This window comes from Hemicordylus capensis, chromosome 2 (genome assembly GCF_027244095.1).
Source record: "Hemicordylus capensis ecotype Gifberg chromosome 2, rHemCap1.1.pri, whole genome shotgun sequence".
NCBI lineage: Eukaryota > Metazoa > Chordata > Lepidosauria > Squamata > Cordylidae > Hemicordylus > Hemicordylus capensis.
Window position 1 is genome coordinate 83,528,848 of NC_069658.1, and position 21,213 is coordinate 83,550,060.

The 21,213-nt window shown below is 44.4% G+C and overlaps 1 protein-coding gene across 4 annotated transcripts in view; it reads right to left on the reverse strand.

The window, feature by feature from the left end:
* Positions 1–16,749, reverse strand: part of ZNF608 (zinc finger protein 608) — a 145,412-nt gene extending 128,663 nt beyond the window's left edge. For 2 of the 4 annotated variants that reach the window (XM_053293530.1, XM_053293534.1), the window contains exon 1: positions 12,343–15,281. In XM_053293530.1, the coding sequence (XP_053149505.1) occupies positions 12,343–13,191 (849 nt within the window). In that variant the 5' untranslated portion in view covers positions 13,192–15,281. Of the gene's footprint in view, positions 1–12,342; positions 15,282–16,440 lie in introns of those variants that run through there. The other 2 variants (XM_053293533.1, XM_053293532.1) reach the window with 2 other exon arrangements.
* Between the last annotated feature and the right edge of the window lie 4,464 nt (positions 16,750–21,213).

Genomic DNA, 21,213 nt, shown 5'->3' on the forward strand with positions numbered 1-21,213 from the left:
CCTGCAAATCTCAGTCAGCGGAACATGAGCTGCAAAAGCCGCCGAAGTGGCGGCACTCCTGGTTGAGTGGGCAGTGACTCCCCCAGGTGGAGGTAAGTGAAGAGATGAGTACGCTAGTAGTATACATGCCCTAATCCAGCCTACTAATGTGGCCCCTGAGACCTTGTTTCCCAGAGACTGAGGCTAAAAGGAGACAAAGAGGGCGTCAGATTTCCTGATATCTTTGGTCCTTCTAAGGTAAGCACGCAAAGCCCTGCGTACGTCTAATTTATGCCATAGCTTCTCCCTCCTATGCGTAGGTGATGGACAAAAGGAGGGTAGAACAATGACCTGAGATCTATGAAACAGTGAGTTAACTTTTGGTAGAAAGGTTTTATCCAATCTTAAAATAACAGTATCGTCCTGAAATGTGCAGAATTCTTTCTTTGAAGATAAGGCCCCGAGTTTGAAGACCCGGCGCGCAGAGGTGACCGCCAACAAAAACAGCACCTTATAGGACAAAATTTTTAAGGGAATAAAAGAAATGGGCTCAAAAGGCGACTTAATGAGGGCATTTAGGACTCTGTTGAGGTTCCAGGAGGGGAAACGTCCGACAGGAGGCAGAGCTAGATTTGTGGCTCCTCAAAGAAATCTAGTAATGTGTGGATGGATAGAATGTTGGTTGTCGGACGAAAGATCCAAAACCGAGGCCAGGGCTGATACCTGTCGACGTAAGGTGGAAGGGCAAAGGTGTAACTGTAGGCCACTCTGTAGGAAACCCAGTACCTCGGGAACTCCTGCTGTAAGAGGTTCAATCTTGTTTTGGTGAGCCCACCTGAGGAACGCAGACCATGTAGCCTGGTAGATACGATGCGTGTACGCATGTCTGGATGCCAATATCGTGTCTAGAATGGCCCCGAATAACCTCTTGCCGCTAATTTCGAGCGTTCAACCTCCAAGCGGAGAGTTGGAGCCACTGAGGTTCTGGATGCAGTAGAGGCCCCTGACGAAGAGGTCTTGGCGTGGTGGAAGGAACCAAGGTGGACCACTTGCTAGCTCGACCACGGTGGAGAGCCACGGTCTGCGAGGCCAATGAGGTACTATGAGTATGATGTCTGCTTCCTCCTGAATCGCTTTCCGGATTACCTCATGATGATGGGGGTTGGAGGGAAGGCGTACAACAGGCCTTTCGGCCAAGGGGAGTGAAGGGCGTCCATGGCTTCCACTAGGTGAGAATGATATTTGGTGAAATAACGTGGCACCTGGTGGTTTTTGTCCGAGGAAAACAAGTCCACTCATGGTAAACCGAGATGGAGCACTACCTGGGAAAATACTTCGGGGTGTATGGACCATTCCCCTGGGTCCAACGTACTGCGACTCAGCCAATCCGCAAGGCCGTTTTCCTCCCCCTTCAGATGTTCTGCTGAAATGGATAGGAGGTTGACTTCTGCCCAACGGAATAAGAGGTTCGCCTCCTCCATCAGTGTTTGGGATCTGGTGCCCCCTTGTCAGTTGACATGGGCCTTCACCGTCACATTGTCTGTTCTGATTAGCACGTGTTGGTGATAGAGCAGGCCCTGAAAGCTGAGGAGTGCTAAACGAGCAGCCCTTAGTTCCAGCCAATTGATGGGTCGTTGTGCTTCCTCCTGTGACCATGAGCCCTGAGTGATTTGGTTCTGGCAATGGGCTCCCCAGCCGGACAAACTGGTGTCCGTGGTCAGCACTACACGTGGAGGTTTCTCCAGTAGATGACCTCGTATGATGGCTGGCGATAGCCACCACAGAAAGGACTTCTGGACACTCCGAGGGACTGTGATAAGAGTTTTGATGCCCACCATGATGTGGTCCTGCCAAGGAAGAAGTAACCACTGTAGGGGACGGGAGTGCCACCTGGCCCAAGGGGTGCAAATTAAGCACGCTATCATCGAGCCAAGTGCCTGGGATAAGGTCATGACATCCACTGCATTCTTGTGGAGGAGTGGGCAGAGTTGTTGCTTGATCCGTTCCCTTTGTTCTTGTGGTAAGCAAATTGTCACCCGTGCAGTGTCGAATAAAGCCCCCAAGTGGACTAATGGTTGGGATGGTTCGAGGTGGCTCTTCTGTACATTTACCACAAAGCCGTGTTCCTCGAGTGCTTTCAGAGATGTCCGTATGTTCCTGATGTCCTGTGTCTTTGTTCTTGCTCTCACGAGTAAATCGTCCAGAAACGGATGAATATGCACGCCACTGAGACGGAGGTGCGAGATCAGGGACACCATTACTTTGGAAAATACCCTCGAAGCGGATGAAAGGCCGACGGGTAGTGCTCGATATTGAAAGTGACTTCCATCGTATGCGAATCAAAGATATTGGCGAGACTGTACCCTGATCGGGATATGTAAATAGGCCTCTGACAAATCTATTGCAGCTAAGAAGTCCCCCGGTTGCACAGTTTCTTTTATCGTGTGTAGGGACTCCATCCGGAATATTATTTTTTGCACAGAATGATTGAATGCCTTTAAATCCAAAACAGCTCGCCAGGATCCGACTTTTTTCGGCACTAGGAACAGAATGGAGTAGGTGCCTTGAAAAAATTGAGAAGACGGGACCGGTTCTATTGCCCTCATCTGGAGAAGGCGTTGTACTGCCTGCAGCATCCGTAGATGGTTGGAAGACTTTGGTGTGGGGATGAATCGATGGTGGGGGGGTACCACGTCGAGTACCCATGCGTCGGAGGCTGTGGACATCCAGGTGGTACAGAAGCCCGACAGTCTTCCGCCTACTGGAGTGGCATCATTGTTTCTTATAATTGGGCATTGAGCCAAAGGCTTTGTGGGCGAATGCTCTGGAGTTGCCCCTGAAGCGTTGTCTCCATTGAGGTCGGTTTGCGCCCCTAAACGTAGGGAACCGTGAATCCCTGGAGGTGAAACTCTGATTGTAGGGGGAGAAGTAATTATTGAACTGCTACCTGTAGGGACGAAAGGAGCGTGCTGAGCCACGAGAGGCCCCGCGAAAGTACTTGCGGGCAGCAGGCATTACTTTCTTCTTGTCCCAGGATTCAACCAAGGCTCCAAGGCCGGGCCAAAGAGGGTTTCACCTGTAAAGGGAGTAGATGTTAAGGCCAGCTTAGATTTATAGTCTACATTCCAGGACTTAAGCCATAGTGACCTACAAATCGCCACCCCTGCCACCATGGCCCTAGATGATTGCTGTATATTATCTAAACTAGAATCGGCCATTAAAGCGGATGCCTTGGCCATTTTATTTATGCCTTGGCGGAGCTTGGGTAGATCTGCGGGTACCATTTTGACAAGTTCTTTAGCACAGAGTAGAGATGCTCTTGCAAATATGGAATTAGTAGTGGCAATCCTAATGGAGGAAGTCGTGGTGTCGTGTACCTTTTTAAGGAGAGATTCACAACGTCTATCCTCCGGTGCCTTCAGTTGCTCCTGTCCCTCAGCCTGCACAATAGCCCCCGACACCAGCTGTGCCACCAGGGGATCGACCTTAGGGGTAGCAAGAAGTTTGGTTATATCAGTGGGCACCACGTAGTGCTTTTTTGGTATATTACCAATTGGTTTGGAAGCTGTAGGGCGTTGCCACTCAGCGAACAACACTCTCTTAAACAAAGGAGGAAAAGGAACTACTGGACTCAACGTCTCTGATGCGGGTAAAACTTGTTGATCTAGTGTGGGGGTAGTGCCCTCCTGTTCTGGAGGAGAAACATCATTGATGATGCGTTTCACCTTGGAAAGCAGAATATCAAAATCTGCTGGGGAGAAAAGTCTGGCATTGTTAGGAATGGGAAGAGCCATCTCCTCTTCTGACAGTTCCCTGTCTTCTTTATCTGAACCTGGGTCTTTGGGTATCGTGTGTGGTGAACAGCCCCCCGACAATGAATGGGATCTTAACGGGGAAGACGGTTGAACCGGCAGTGAAGTTGGGATGAGAATAGGAGCTATGGGAGGCTGTGTGGCAGGGGGAATTGTTGGAACCATAGGAACCGGCTGTTTAGGTTGTTTAGGCTTCCTCGTCCCACTAGATACAGATGAAGACGAAGATGAGTGTCTGCGCCTTTTCCTAGGTCTTTGAGGTAAAAGTCTGGGTAGGAAGGAGCCAAGTTCAGACAGTGGTATGGCCCTACGTCTAGGACTAGAATCGGGGGAGGATGACGAAAGCCTCTCTGAACCCCATCGGTTGGGCTGCCGCCTGCGACCTAACCTAGGTCCTGGTAGGGTAGCAATAGGCTCTGGTAAAGGGAGATGTGCTAGCTGACGAGCAGGTTCAATAGATACCTGTACACTGGGTTCAATATGTACCTCGGGTTCACGAACAAATTCCCTCATTAAAAACTCCTTAAGCCACTGAGTGGCTGCGGGGGAGAAAGGGTCTTTACTCACAGTCAGCACCGGAGCTGGCAAAGACGGTTCGTGGTTATTGGTAGAAAATGCGGGTTTAATAGAAACAGCCTGTGTTGGTACTTCCCCGGGCAGCACCTCAATATGGACCGCGGTAGTCACCGGTAATTCGCACCGTCATTTTCAATTTTAGCATGTTTTTTGCGGAGCTCCCTCGTTTTGGCACCATTTCCAGCCGATTTAGACTTCGAGTGGCAGCAGACCGCTTGAATTAGCAGCCGTTCACAAAGGCGTTTGTGTCCCTCCGCCTTGACTAGGGACTCTTTGCGCTTCTTTTTCTTTTTCATTCCCTGCTCCCCCAAATGCTTTGATTTTTTCAGGGCTTTGACTGGTGCCTGCCCCGAAGTCGCGGCTTCCATAGCCAGCACCACCGGTGCGGCAGAAGCGGGAGCGGAATCAATTACGGCTGCCTCAGAGGAGAACGCCGGGGCGGAGTGCTTTTCCCGCACGTTGCCCAGGTACTGCGGCAACTGGGAAGCCTCCGATAAGGACCCCTGTAGGAGCTCCTCGGCATGGGCAATATCCATGAGGACAATCGAAAAAGGAGCAAATAAAATATAAACTCTAATTGTTTGTCTGCCAAATAGTTATCGAATTGGAATAAAAAAGATTATTTTGGAAGTAAGTCTGTGTTTGGCGCCGAATACAGTGCGGATCGTCTTCCCTTCCTTGCACAGCTGGGGGGGGAGCGGGGCACGTAGCTGTGAAACGGTAAAGTAATAGGAATGAATAAAAAACGAACCAAGGTAAGATTAGAAGTAATAAGATTGTTAAATCTCTGAGCTCTCTCAAATGCCGTCTAGTCCCGAGCGAGACAGAACTGGAACTGGGAGGCAGCTATGCCTACAAAGAGTCACATGGTCCAGTTCTGTCTCGGGCATGCGCACTTCATAACCCTTTCTGAGGATCTCCTACCACCGGGGAAATAGTGAATGATGAAGTCAACAAAAGAAAAAAAGAGCGATCTAAACTAAGAGTGATCTAAACTAGTGTTACTATATGCTGAAGGCATAATTCATGGCTTTAAAAAACTACTGGTTTTCCATGAGCTATATTACAGGATGCACACAGCTCAAAAATAGTAATGTTTAGAATTTATATGCATATTGGCAAGGACAAACTGTGAAAATCACAATATAGAATGTAGGTGCGAACCTAAATAAAATCAAAATTAATAAATTTGGAGTTACTGAAACAATTTAAATTACTGATTTAAATCAATTCTCCTACTTTGAAGTACAATGCCTTGCAGTACTGCAGACATATGCACTATTAATAGCTACATCCACTTAGAGACAAGACAGATTTCTGTTTGATACTCTCCATGCAAGGATACAAAGCAAGAACATTTATTTGAAAACTAAGTGTCCAACCTTCCACTAGGGATGTGCGCAAACAGGCTCAGGCAGCCGAGGGCAGCGGTTCCTTTAAAAATCAAGTAAGCAAGTCCTTAACTACTCCACTGCTGCCCCGCCACTTTTCTGGGCACAGAGCTCACTCTACCAACGGGCGGCACGTGGTGGGCACTGTTCCCTACTAGAGGTGTGCATGGTCTGGAGCCCCCCCCGGTCCGGCACGGGGGGGACTGTTACTTTAAGGGGGGGTAGTACTTACCCCGACACACACACTCTTCCCCCTCCAGCGCTGGTCCTTTGAAAAATCTTCTTGGGGTGGCAGAGTTCCTCCCTGCCGCCCCTGCCCCCGTCATTGTTCCTAAAGGGTTAAAGAGAGGAGCGCTAGTGGCGCGTATGCACCCTGCGCGGCGCGCGCACTCGTCTGACGCTGCCGCGCACGCGCTGCATGACGTATGCGGCGCGCACGCAGCAGCGTCAGAGACGAGCGCGTGCTGCGCAGGGCACATGCACGCTGCTAGCGCTCGTCTCTTTAACCCTTTAGGAACAACGACGGGGGCAGGGGCGGCAGGGAGGAACTCTGCCGCCCCAAGAAGATTTTTCAAAGGACCAGCACCGGAGGGGGAAGAGCGGCGGGGGGGTAAGTACTACCACCCTCCCTTAAAGCTACATGCCCCCGCCCTCCTGAACCTCCGGACTGCCGGACCTCCGAACCGGACTGGCGGTCTTTTAAATTGTGCCCGGACCGAACCGTGCACACTCCTATTCCCTACAGCTTGTGAGTGGCATTGGAACGCACATGGCCACCGCACATGCCGGTTCAGCTGTGTAACCAGTTCAGCTACAGGTACCCAAGCCGGTTTGCTAGTAGTTACTGTGGGGTAGGGGGAGGATGTGGTTTCTCAATTAGATGGAAAGCAAATGCTATTGAATATTTATTATTTGAGAACTAGAGTTGAAGGGCATGAAATAGGAATACAAGATGATGATCACACACTCAGCATCCATGAATGATCCTGGTGATAGACTGACTGGCATCACTCAGTGAGTGGCATCAATGTTATGGGGAAGGGATATGGAGGAAAGAGTGGACCCACTGTCTCCAGAACCATTGGCTGCCTATTTATTATGCATCATGCTGTGCAGAGTTATTATGCTGTCTCAACACAAAGTTTTTCAGGCTTTCTAACACATCTAATCACTTCTTTGTCAAAAGCTACCAACATTTTGTCAAAAATTGTCAAAAGCTACTAAGCTACCAATCACTGCTCACAACATTTCACCAGGTACAAAAGACTACTTTGGATTGCTGCAGTAAAAAATGTATCCTTTTCACTGCAAAAGCTTACCACGTACATACTATTTTAATCAAGGGTTAAGAAGCCCCATTTTAAAACATGCTTAATTTCCAACAAGGTGCATTGGTTTAACTAAACAGACAAAAATCTTCCTATAAATATCTGCTGCACAATGCTTAATATTTGAGCCTTTAAAACAATATAACATCTCTCTCACTCTCTCTCAACAAAAGGCCCAGAAGTTTTTGTATTCAGAGATACTGGGAGAATCAGCTTTATGGTTTAAGTAATTGTTGATAAAGAAGCTTTCCAATTATCACAGACCTGCTAGGAAAAGCAAGAATGCATTATGTGTTAATGATCGCAACCAGGGGTCCATGCTTAACTCTTTTGTCAGAAGTACAGCAGATCCTCCCTGCAGCTTCACTATTAACATGTCTGTTTCCTGTCAGCCTACTCAGAGATAATGCCATTTATCTCAGGGCGGCACAAGACCAGTCATTAGCTTCAATAACAGACCTCAAACAAAAGCGGGATGATGTTTTATCCAAGGTGCATAGTCTATAGCCAAGATTCCTGCTCCCTGACAATTCAAAAATCCAGCTGTTATCCTTAAAATGAATTGTTTTCAGCGGCTGTATCAATAATTTTTAGTTAATTTCTTTGAAGAATCGGTTTCCTACAAATTTTTAGGGAACAGCTTTTATCATGTACAACTTGATAATTGGTAATAACGTGCTAAAATTCTCCTTTGGGAGCTTTTTTCCTCCCCATTTTTCTTTTTCTTTCTTGCCTCTGGGGGGAAAATTGACAGAATAATTCAGGCACTTGCTGAATAATGAGATATTTGAAAAAGTGACCCTCATTGTGGTTGCCTGCAGGAGCTGATTCCCTATTCTCAATTCTTCAGTGCCAAACTAACCTTTTAATAAAAATATAAGGGAAGAAATCTATGTATGAACATATGTTTCCTGGCTTTCTTGTATTCTAGCAATTTACAGTGTCTACAAAGTTACAGGTGAGCATTTTAACTAGTAAAAAGCATGAGCAAATCCCAATTTATTTAATGCCTGTTTTTATATTGGAAACTAGGAACAGATGGTACATTCCATGTTATTTGAATTTGGTTATTGAACACCTCTGTGGTTACAGGGGATTTTTGCTTAGCACTTTTAACATACATTTCATTTATTAGACTATAAAATGCTACTTTGGTGGGGGGGAGTCTTTACATACCTCTAATTAAAACAAGCTTGAAGGAAAACCTTTTGAAACATGGAGAACAAGCTTAACCTCAACACATCCTGATAATCCTCTTTTTTACTAGGTATTTATGAAGTTATTTAAATACTAAAATTTACTGATGTCCTGTGTGAAATATACATTTTTTTCCAAGCAGTTTACAACCACCTTATCCTTCCAAATGTTTTCCTTTATAAATGCTCTAGGCCATTTTCTCTTGTTTCATTGTTACTTTAACCTCGCAGAGGAATTCAATACAGAATGGATCTAGTCTAAAAGGTCACTGGGTTCACAAAGAAAGCTTTCCTTAGCCAAAGGGCAGCATCTTTTCACCTAGATCCAAAAATGGTATTATACTACTGGACAGCACAATAGCACATAAAGAACTTGGAACTGGGCTCGTTGTTAAACACCTAATAGTTATCAATGTTTTCAACAGCTAAATCCCTTATGTAGCTTTCAAAACAGTTTGCTGTCAAACAACAATGGACTTTGTTCTTTAATTGCAACCAGTGACCTTTCTGCCCCTTTTTTTCCTCCCAAAAGTGAATACATGGCCCCTAAGAAGTAACACTTGCAGGCATATTAAAACACACACACACACACACACACACACACACCCCTCTCTAAATGCATTAAATCAAAACAAGTGTCTTGTCTTGCAAAACAAAAGTCCAGAATCCCCAGGATTGGTGGTTATGTTATCGTAAATATGAGAAGCGCAGGATATGCACACAATTAGCCACTGTGCAAACAATGTAAAGCTGTGGGAAATGTGCATATTGAAAGGCATCTGAATTCTAGAGGATGACTGGCAAGTAGCACCTTGTCTTGGAGATAATGTGTATGAGTAAGCCTCCATTACTGCTAGGTATTTACATACATTCTGCACTGGTTTGGGCAAATGTGCATACTCAGTAGTTTGTGTGTGTGTTGTTCAACTATGCAGATTAAGAGTGAAAAAAATTACATACACATCATATTATAGAAAGCTATGTGAAATACAGATAATCTGCAGATAAAGTTATTCACAAATTAGAAATTACAAAATTGAACATGGAAAAGAGTACCATGCTGGTTAACAATTTCTGTAAGTTCTTACAGTTGAAATTTGACATAAGTGGTTAGTCCATCTGTCACAACTTGACAATCAAACCTTTCCCTCTGTTCTGCTTACAACCACAAAATGGGCTGAACAAATACCCTCAGACATTTTGGAATTCCAACACTCTTATGCATACATTAGGGGAGTGTCATCTTTTTGAGGACTGTGCAACATAGCCATTGATTTAATTATACTCTGTAAGATTCAATTGATCGAATTTTGCATCACTTTCTGCAGCAGAGAAACAGAATAAACATCCAAAATACACATTTAGACTATGAGTGAAAACTGCACTCCTTGAGAATTTGCTCTAAGCTTTCCACAGAGTAAACAAACCCCCAAAACAACACACAGTTAAGAGCCAGCACTTCCATACACAGAAAACCAAGGTTATTCACTAATTTATATAAGCTATTTTTAGAAGCATGGAAATTAATTTGAACACTGACTGTTGGAAAATTCATACTAAGCCCAGAAAGATGTCATTTTTGTGCATATATCTGTGTCTTTCCAGTCATATCAATAGATAAAGATTCAATCTTAATTTTCCAAACAGATTTTTTTTCCTGAACAAGGATGATACTTGTTTATCTGAAAAACTGCATCAAAAACCGCCACCTTGTTTTACAGCAAGTGTTTGCATTCATATACACAAGGCTTGATTGAAAGGAATTCCTCCTAGAAGTAGAAATGTGAGAGATAGTTGAGACAGTCAGCCAAGACACCAATGTGACAGACAATAGGCAGAACTGGGCTCTAACAAGTGAAGCCATTAAAGTCAGTATGAGCCAACAGCAGTGGGTGTTACTGGTAATTCAAGCTCCACCAATTCTATAAAGGCAAGAACTGAAATGTGAAGTGTTCCTTTGGCAAAAAGCTTCTCCAGACAGGTTTGTTCCTGGTTTACACATTACCTCATTTACATTACACTGGCTCCAATGTACTTGCTTGTATATGAATTCATTCCTCATATAATTTCCTGTGTGACTGGAATGAAAAGGAACACAAAAACTGGAGAAAACCACACCACACTCTAATCTCTTGTTGCCATGACAGCAGCCTTTGAGATACTGAAATGTTCAGATTGCCAGCTAAACAAAATTGTTGAATGTGAACATTTGGCTGAAAGATTAAAAGGCTAAGGGGGTTACAAAAGGGCAGTACCTCCCACATTCCAGGCATCCACTGAATCCAATCAAATGGCTCTGACTCTTTAACCACAACCATTGTGAAGACTGGATTAGGGCAATTTATCTAGATAGTTAAAGCAGATTAGAGAACTGCAATTTGAAGACTACTGGCAACAAAAGCAAATGCCTACTGTACTGAGTTAATAAAACAAGCATAGGATTTTAGGATAGCTTTCAGACCAAGCAAGAGCACTACACTAAACCAGAACACAGACACACACATCTAGAAAGCAAAACCAATTATCTGCATTTTGGAAAGACTCACACAGACCATTCAAAGCCATGTTTTCAAGCACTACTATGAATGAAACTTAGACGGCTATGCGTAACATTAAAATGGGATCTTCTCCAAGAGCTTGAAATGTGTTTAAGTAAACAAATATTTGTTGCAACAGATAACCATGAATATGAGAAAGAAAGGGAGACTAATAATTCTTAAAAGCATTATGCCCCAATCACAAAACAAGAGGAGTCACTCAACATGTTGTCAATAATACAAACCTGTCCCACCTCCTGAACACCTGTAAACAACTCTTAACACACCAGTTCAAAACAGCTCTGAACATCTGTAAACAACTCTTAATACACCTGTTAACAAGTTTCCCACCTCTGAAAATTTAGCCTGGAAACAAAAAACCAAAACCAAAAACAGAATGATGTAAGAACAATTGCATACAATCATGTCACACGCTGTCTCGCTTAAGGGTTCCTTTTGGAGTAAGGGTGGGGGTGGGGAGGGCTTCTTCTTTGTTTAAACAACCTGTAGAATTAATTTGACTCTTAATTATAAGCCAACAATAGCTCCCTAGATGACACAGAAACCTTCTGTCCTCTAGATACAGAACAATTGCTGCTTACACCAAACCCTGCCCGAGTGAGCAACAACAATAGCCAAGAGAAACCAGTTCTCTCCACCTCCCCTCATGATGGAAGGCCATTCATCCTGAACAGAGTACATCCTTCAGACTTTAGTGAAGAGGAAGAAAAACACACACATTTTTCAAACAACTCAACAAACAGACAGTGGGTATCTAAGAACTCATGGAGAACGTAGATAAGAAAAAGGGACTGTTGGACAGAGGACAATGTGATCTCTCCCTATATTCGGAGAGAAATATTTTGCACACAGATCTTTTGCACAGTAAGAGCACCCTCCCCTCCCTGCCCCGCCCCCCACTCACTGCTCTCTTTCCAAACAGGTTACACGCACACTTTATGCCTGCTGACAAAGCATTCCCTATAGCTGTTTCTGAATTATGTAGGGCTCTTTGGCTTTTGTACAAGCAGTAGTGAAACTCCACCTTATCTCACCTTATCTCCACAATATACAAAGGTCTAAGAACTCATAGTGGTGGTGAGAATAATCAATTATCTGATTTGTATCTCTCCTTCCTGTTATAGGGATGGTGTGCATTTCTTTGACACCAGGGGAGAAGGGACACCAACAGTATTTTAGCATGGCACAGAAGCAACAAATGCACACAAAAAGAAATGCACGCCAAGTATCACACATGCCAACCAAAACACACTCACAACTTGCAGGACCAACACTCTAAAGCCAAAATGAATACAAAAACTACAACCTGGGTACCTTTCCCTTCAAAATATGCACCACAAACAGATGAATTTCATGTCAGGCTACAAGTAGGTGATGAGGAAACTAACCAAGAAGAGAGTATTGAACAATATGCAAACACAACAAGAAGCCAACACAGTTGTTGGAAGTTTCTCAGACAATGAAAAAAGGATGGGGCAAGTGGGAGAACACACTGTCCTTACCTTTTCTGTTTTCAGCTTCTTTATTCGCCTGTGGCTCTCCTCCTCTTCTTCTTCTTTCTTTACCAAAATAGTGTTTCCCATTAACCCTGAATCCGGGCCACTTTTGTTCACATCCCCCACCGAGGAGGCACAGTGGAAAGGACTGTTGCTCCCAGCACCACTTCCCTTGGTCCCAAAGCCATATAAGTGCCCAGGAGTTTGGCTACTGTTGTTGGGGTGTCCCTGTTGCAAGTCAAGTTGCTTGTCTTTCCTGGATTTCCCTCCATCCTTATCCCGCTTGGAGCCTCTGCTGCCCTGGGTTTTACCTGGTTTCTCCTCTTTATTTTTCCCACATGAGGCAATAGTGTTGCTATTGTTGCTGGTGTTGTTATTATTGCCATTTGGGCTGTTGCTCACACTTTGACCCAATGCTGTATTCATGCCAGCTGCCTCGCCTGGGCGCCCTTGGACGTCCTGCCTCTTGCCAGCACTGCTGATCTCAGGAATTCCATACAAGGCAGCAGAAGGCAGAGATTTACTAGCATCCTTCGAAGTTTTACTCCTTTTCACTTTTGATTTGTTAGTTTCTTTGTGTGAAGAATTCCCCTGAGGTGCAGGGGGCTGAACAGAAGCAAATTTTAGGCCATCAGCTAAAGCTGAGGTAGCATTAACCCCACTAGACACAAGACCCCCACAATCCTTGGAACTGGTGGAATTATTCATCTCAAATTTCTGTCTGTCCTTCTCCAAATCAGCATCCAAATCGATTATTAAATTCCCAACCCCAATTTCCCAGTCATCACCACTGTCATAAGTATCAACCGCGTTTGGATCCACACCTTTGCCAGCAGTGGAAGTGTTCAATGACATCCTGAAGATGAGACCTCTTGAGTAAAAATCAGACGAACTTTCCTTTGTAGATGAGGGGACATTCGTTTATCTCCGTGGGGCTTTTTAAAGTATAACTCTTCTTGCTTTCCTTCCCAAGGTATATATGGGTATATACCCTGAAGTCCAGGTCCACCTTTTCCTGTGAGGAAGGGGAAAAGTCGAATATTTCTTGGCTGGATGTTACCAGAATATAATAAAATTAATAATATAGAGGGGGGAGACAGGGTACTCCATATATTAATTTTTAAGAGGTCTGTTAAACTGAAGCCTTTGGTAATGTGCATCTTCCCTATAGTTGCATCCCATCATCCAGGATCACTCTTTAAACTGCCATGTACCAAACAACAACAAAAGCCCTTAAGATGCAGGATTTAAATCCACAAAGCTCAAAAATACCAAGCTGGGAATGTGATTCTGGATCACTACCTAGGCACAAAGAGAGACAGCTTCCCTCCCTAAAATGCCTTCCACAGATTTTGTAATTTTAAACCAGACCCCTTCAAGTTTTGTGACTTTTTTCTATATTGGATTAACTTGTTTCTGTGTAGGAGGGAAACAGAGGAGGGCACTGACACACACAAAAAGAACCAATAAATGTGCATTCATTACAGAAATTTTAACGGGGGAGGAAAATACACCATTTCTGTTTAAACTGCACATAAGATAACATTTCTAAAAGTGGTTCTAATGTCCTCTTAGGTCACCTACAGCTCAGTCTGTTTAATATTACTGGCTGAACAGGAAACTGATTAAAACATACACTCTAAATGATCTACACCAAGGTGGCCTCTAACTAACCACAAATGAGTGTGTATTTGACACAGTTTAGCTAACATTATTTTTAAGGGAAACTGTCCTTTTTAAATGGTCGAGTATCCAAATATTTACATACATATTACATACATTGCTTACCTTTAATCCTTTATCATTTTTTAAATTAAGACAGCAAATCAAAATTCTGTCCTCACTGGTCTCAGTAAGAACTCAATACCCCATTTTATTTTACTTAAAGAGCAAGTGATCAGGAAGGAAAAACCAACTAACATTTCTGCCAGAATAATTGTCCAGTAATATATATATCTCCCTCCACTTTGGCACACGAACTAGAAGTCCTTTTTTCCCCTTTTTGATTTTGTTTTCCTCCTTAAATATTTTGTTCCTCACAACTTCGCAGGCTGGAAGGCAGTATTTCACATTCACAACACCAGAAGCCTCAGGCACCAACATATATATTCTTTTCCTCCTCTGCTTGAGCAAGCACCAAGATCTGATTGTAATAAAAAATAAAAATAGCAAAACGTTTTCCCGAAGTTCACATCCCGTCTTCAGTTCCAGATTCTGCAGCCATCCTGATCAGTAAGTAATGATTCCATGAAACAAACCTACAGGCGTCCGGTTGTTACAAGGCAGAATGTGCTAACATCGGGGAAAATTAGTGAAAGAGAGGGAGTGGGGGGGGGAGAGAAAGGACTGAAAATCTGGGCTGGATTCCTCCTGTTAGTCTGGAAGTGGCTTTTTCCCCCCCTCCCGTCCTGACAGATCTGACTTCTTGAACTAACTTGAGGGGAAAGGGAGGAAAAAAGGGGAGGAGGAAAGGAATTGGAAAAGAAGCGGGAGGGAATGAAATTGGAGCCTGATAAGCCAGTTATCAAAACACTTGGTGGGAGCGCAGAAGCAAGAGTGTGTTTTAAAATTAAATAAATATTCCCAAGCATATGATTTCCCACCATGCAAAAGTTTTTTCCATTAAAAAAAAAAATCGGATTCCAGATGCTGTCCAGGAAAAGAGGCAGCTCAAAACCGAATAAGTCATGTGGTGGGTAATTCAGTAATTAGAGTCCAAAGAGATAAAATGGGCGACCTTGTTTTCAGGACAGAGAGATGTTTTTGCTGCTGGATTTTTTGTTTTCCTTTTCAAAATCGTTTCAGCAAACGCTGGTTCATCTTTCTCACTTATTTCCCACCACCTCCTCCTCCTCCCTTCTCGGAGCTTGGCTTGGTATTTTTAATTAGCTGGCGTTTGTAAGCTAAAAGCTGTAATGAATTGTTGATAGATTGGAAAGTAGAGAGTTGCTTCGCTGGAAAATGTATTGCGGGGGGGGGGAGAGAAGAGGGAGGGGGATGGGCGAGTTAGCAACAACCAACCATCTAAAAGCAGCGATTTTGTTACAGTTCAAGCTTTTCACATCACGTGAGGATCAAGGGCTCAATTGGTTGTCGTGAGAACAAAAAATGGGTGACAACCGTATCAAGAAAATACTGATCAGGTCTTTAAAAGAGAGAGAGAAAAATTAAGGTCTATTTTCCGTCTTCTTTCTCTCTCCTTCTCTCCCTGCTGCCTCCATCCCTCCGCCCCCGCTGCTGGCACAGCTACAAATTATGAATCTGAAACGCTACTCGCCGAGAACTGGCTTCTCGGGAGTTAAGAATGAGTGAAATGCACTGCACACGACTGCAAAGCGTTTGTTGCAGAGAGAGAAGCACCTTACAAACCTTTCCTCGAGTTCTGTGCAATTTGTAATTCTTAAGAGACACGAGATGAGAAGGGTCGTTTCACGGCGATATTTGTGTTTAAAAGCCGCCTCTCCGGCACAACAAAACATTCCATGGCGTCCAAATTAATCTGTCCTTTATTGGGCCATGGCACTTGGAGGTAACGTGTGTTTGGTTTTTTGTTTAATCCACGGGGGAGGGGAGGGGGGCGGTTAGGCGGGGAGCCTTTTCTAGTGGTGGTGGCGGCGAACTGCTCATTGCAGCAGAAAGGGCGTCCTCTTGCCCCAGTTTTAGCATTACATTATTTATTTCCATGTGACAGAAGACAAATCTTACCCTTAATCTGCCTGTAGCTTTATTAAACAAGCTATTTGATCATTTTAGGGCACGTTCTGAAGAACGGGGAAAGGCAATATGCAGACTGGTCTACAATTATGTCAGTTTTATTTTCCCCACTTGGTCAGTTAAAACCCCAAAAGGTAATATGCTTTAACGCGCCCCCTCCCCACCCCTCCCTTCCAGTGCACGTTAAGGATGATTTGTGTGAGAAACTGCAACGCTTTCTTCACCCTCTCCTAAATATCCTTCTTCTTGATCGTGAATTTTATTTTATTAAACCCAAACACACCAGCTCCTTTCCGATGCACAAATTTCTTTTAACACTCACTCCCCTTTGCATATGAAAAAAGAAATCCCCTCTAAAGTGCTATAGATACACCACGCAACCGTACTTACGATCTGCATTGAATCGAGTTGACCTTTTCCTTCTACAACTGCATTGAGTGTGTTTTTGTTGCAGCCGATTTTTATTTTTGAAAGAAAAAAAACCACCTAATTTCTTCAACAGATTTATGGGGCTTTGAAGAAAAGAGCACCAGATTTCATGAACCTTCCTCTCTCTTTTTATATAAATAAAATGTTTATCTAAAAAAAATATTAAAAATTACTTTAAAACACAGAGTTTCTCTCTCTCTCTCACGCACGTACGCACACATAAACACACTACACAACCAGCTGCCCTTACTGCAATAGTGAGCAGCAGAAATCAGGACTGGAGAGAAGGGAGAGTGTGAAGCAAGCACAGACTCTGTACCTGAAAGGGACTTTTCTTTGTTCCCAATGCCCTTTCCCATCCGTCCAATCAGAGGCCAGCTTTTATGAAACTGGGCCCTCTGATTGGGTAGCTGTTCCTCTTAGCTGCCGGAGGGGGTGAGAGCGAGAAATGCACACACACATAGAAAGCCTTGTATTTTGCAATCACCAGACTACACTGAGTGCTCCAATAGGCAGTCTCCTGCTACAGCAAGATACAAATCATGTTTCCCATTTCAATTACGGCATTAGCCTATACATTTTATTTAAATTAAAGGAATAGGAACGAGGGGGGTTGAGTAGGACCGCACCATATCTCCTGCAGTGGACAAAAGGAACACTCCCTCGTTTAATTTTGGTGCTTTTCTCTCTTCTTCCTTCTTTCCTTCCTTTCTTCCTTTTTCTTTTTGCGCAAAACCACAGCGAATGGCTTCCCCATGTGTTTTTCAAACCAGCAATTGAAAACCTCATGTATGGTTTCTCCAGTGGCCCCTCGCTGAAAATGTGTAACACTTGACACTCGTCTAGATCCTTTTAATACAGATGTGTGAGCATTTGCAATGTTCTACTGAAGGAGAAAAACAGAGGCTTCCCAAAGGTTAACAGAGACGGTCTTCCCTTCCCCCACGCACTCTGCTTTGCAGGGCATTCAGCGTAGTGCAACGTGATCAGCTTTCTTTCTTAGCCTTCTCTGTTCGTCCTCTCCTCCCATATTTTATATTCTGCTCATTTTTACAATATGACTTAAGTAGGACAGTTCGATTTTTATTATAGAAAGGAGTAACCCTTTTGTTTCCAGCTTGCTGATTTACTACCGCAAGCAATGAACTGGAATAGCAAGAAACCACTTAACGACCACGTGAACACATCAGTGAGAATACAATTATTTTCAACTCCCCGTCCCTCCAGTTAACCTCCTTCCAGTGAATCAACTCGTCAAGAATTGCATTGCTTTGGATTTTGATATAAGAATATGTTTAACAGAAAGCACACTACAGTGTCAAAAACAGAAAAGTCTTGTGTTTGGGGGTTTTTTTTGGTGGGGAGGGGGACAGCTTACCTCAGCCTATCCCCGATCCTTCTTGCACACAAAAAAATATCCTCTTTTGCTTCCAGACAGCCCAACCTATACGACTGGCTTGGACAAACTTGAACATGTAATAATCAAAATGATTTTTGAGAGATGGTCCTCTGATCTTATGGTAATGCATTAAGCATGTTCACTGTTTTCCATATTAATCATTCATTGTTTAATCAAACATAGTAGTCTTTTTTATAGTTCACTTCAAATATTTTATTTTTACACTATGAGCCTGTTTGGACATAGCGTGAAACCTCCGGTAGACAAAGCTGTGGTTAATCTGTGAAGCCAGGAATCAGGCCACAGATGACTGACTGACTAGTTTGGCAACCTCTGACTTCTGGGCAGAGGAACCCCTCCCTCTTCCTCGTCCACCCAGGCTGCCCCCCAGAAAGTTCCGTTCCACTTGCATGGCCAGATTGTGGGCAAGGCGTCAGCATGTTAGTGAAGCCGCAACTATTGGCCGCAAAGTTAGCGGGGGTGTACTCGGCACAATTGTGCCTTTTCAGCAGTGTTTGCCCACCCTTGGCAGGGCAAAGACATTTTAACCCTTTCCTCACACTGCTCACACCATTGTCTTCTGCAGTGGGGGAGGGAGGATCTTGTGCCCCGCCTTCCCTTCCCTGGGAAGAGAGGGTTGGGCCCCTGCAGAAAGAGACACTGCAGAAGATACACTGCAGAAGTGTTCCATCTACTTTTTCTCATATGTTTGCAGAGTGAATTTGTTACTGGCAATGGCCATTTGTGTCACACCCACATCAGCCTATTCTCCAGCAGATACTGTATGTCAGGAGACATATCTGCTCCTCATTTTACCAGGGATTTCTATTTTTTCCACCCCCTAGATCCCCTTCCCTATCCCATGTATGAGTGCTTTTGGATGGATGGATAGGGTGAGACTGCTAGAAATAGGTTGAGATTATCCAGCAGTAAGGACTGCCTGGAAATGAGCTCTGGTCAGCTGCCCGAAATTGGGGGGGTGCCTGGGGGTGGGGTTGGGGGTGAGGGGGGTGACCCCCTTACTAACTGCTGGTCCAGGAAACTCCATGTGAATAATATACTGGTCCATGACTCCAAAAAACATTGAGAAACACTGTCCTAGGAAGTCAATAAAATCTGTTCCTGGAGTACCAAATGACCAGCCCCAGCCCTTCCATGATCCAGCAACCGGTGTCTTCTCCTGAGATTCTTGGCCATGTCCCTTGGTCTGATCCCCCCCTCACACTTTTGTGTACATTAAGACCAAATAAACCACAATCCATTGATAAGATCTGAGAACCCCAGGAATGCGGCTAGATTGGGTGATAGGTCAATAAAAGGGCTCCTTGCACATGTGACTATTCTTATTTTATTTAAAGTGAGCTTTCCACAATGCTGTTCCATCCATTTAAATGCAAGAACTGCAGGGACAAGGCATCCCTGTTGCCTAGCAGTGGCAGGAGGAGCAATGAGATGGCAGAGGGCAGGCATCAGCTCCTAAAGGCAGCCAGAGAGGAAGGTGGTCACCCTAGAACTGACGCCTTTCACTCTAGAAATCCCTTTCACTCCTTCAATAATCCCTTTCACTCCCAACTTCACATATGCTGATGGAATCTGAGCTTCAGTGATTGACCAGGAGCAGGAGTGGGATCTTGGGGTTATGGTGGACAGCTTGTTGAAAGTGTCGACTCAATGTGTGGCAGCTGTGAAAAGGGCCAAATCCATGCTAGGGATCATTAGGAAGGGGACTGAAAATAAAACTGCTTCTGTTTTAATGCCCTTATACAAAACTATGGTGCGGTCACATTTGGAGTACTGCATGAAGTTCTGGTCACCATATCTTAAGAAGGGCTTTTTAGAACTGGAAAAGATGCAGAAGAGGGCAACTAAGATGATCAGGGGGCTAGGACACCTTCCAAGATGACCAGATTCAGGGGCCTAGCAAAGGTCCAACACCTGGGACTTTTAGTTTAGAAAAAGATGACTGAGGGGAAACATGATAGAGGTGTATAGAGAGAAATTTTTCTCCCTCTCGCATAACACTAGATCCAGGGATCATTTCATGAAACTGATTGCCAAGAAATGTAGGACTGACAAAAGGAAGTACTTTTTCACACAACACATAATCAACTTTTAGAATTCTCTGCCACAAGATGTGGTGACAGCCAACAGCCTGGATGGCTTTAAGAAGGGTTTATATAAATTAATGGAGGAGAGGTCTTTCAATGCTTACTAGTCTAAGAGCTATAGGCCACCTCCAGCCTCAGAGGTAAGGAAGCAACAAGGAGGCAAGGAAGAACCGCCCCCTGGTTCTAAGAACTGCCTTGCAGACCAGCTCGGGGGATGTACTTGTAACTGGGAATCCGTCTAGGATTCCCCTTTACATGTAAAGGGGATTCTGTAGCTTAAGAAGAGGGGGTGGTGAAAGGGGAATCCTTTACCTTTAGTTTCCCACCAGCAGAGACAGCAGCGATAACATCAGAGGCAGCAGTGGGGACTCCTCCAACCCCCCTGCCGGTCTCCTAAATGACAGGTCAGTTGGTTTGGGCCTCTGCACATGCGCGGAGGCCCAAACTGGGCCACAGCTGGCCTGGCCTGTCATTGGGGAAGCCAGCGAAGGGGGATTGGAGGAGCCCTCACTGCCACCTCTGATGTTGCGGCCGTCACTGCCATCCCCACTGGTGGAAAACTAAAGGTACAGAATTCCCCTTTCACTGCCCCCCCGCCCCGGTCTTAGGCTAGGGAATCCCCATTGCTTGTAAAGGGGAATCATAGCCAGATCCCCCTTACAAGTATACCTCCTGATTTGGCCCACGAGCCAGTTTGATGGTCAAGCCAGACTTGGCCGGACTGTGGTGCTGGGAGGAGCTTGAACACAAAACCCAGGTTATAGCATTGGCAGAATTCCGACAACATGATACTGCCTTCTAACCTCAGGTTTCAGCAACAAAACTCACTACTAACCGAGGGTTCAAATTGAGGTTTGGGAGCAACAACGGAGCCACAGTTGGGTGACAAAACCATGGCTTCATGCTTTTAGATGATCACAAATTCAAACCTCTGGAATGTTTACCTCTGGTTTGGTGTTATGTCCAAATGGGGCATATACTGAATGTCTAACTCTGGTAGGAATCAATAGGGTGTTTTGTTTTTTTTTAAATCACCTTAAAAAAAATAGATAATTTTATCCAAAAGTTAAAGCATGAAATTTGCAACGTACTGCACAAAACGATAATGGATTGCGTCCAACTGAGCAAAGTATGTGCATTAGTGTTTATATGAGGACATCAGAAGAGTGCTTAGTGTAGAATTTGTGGATGAGTAAACATTATATGAGGCTCCTCATTTCTGGAACC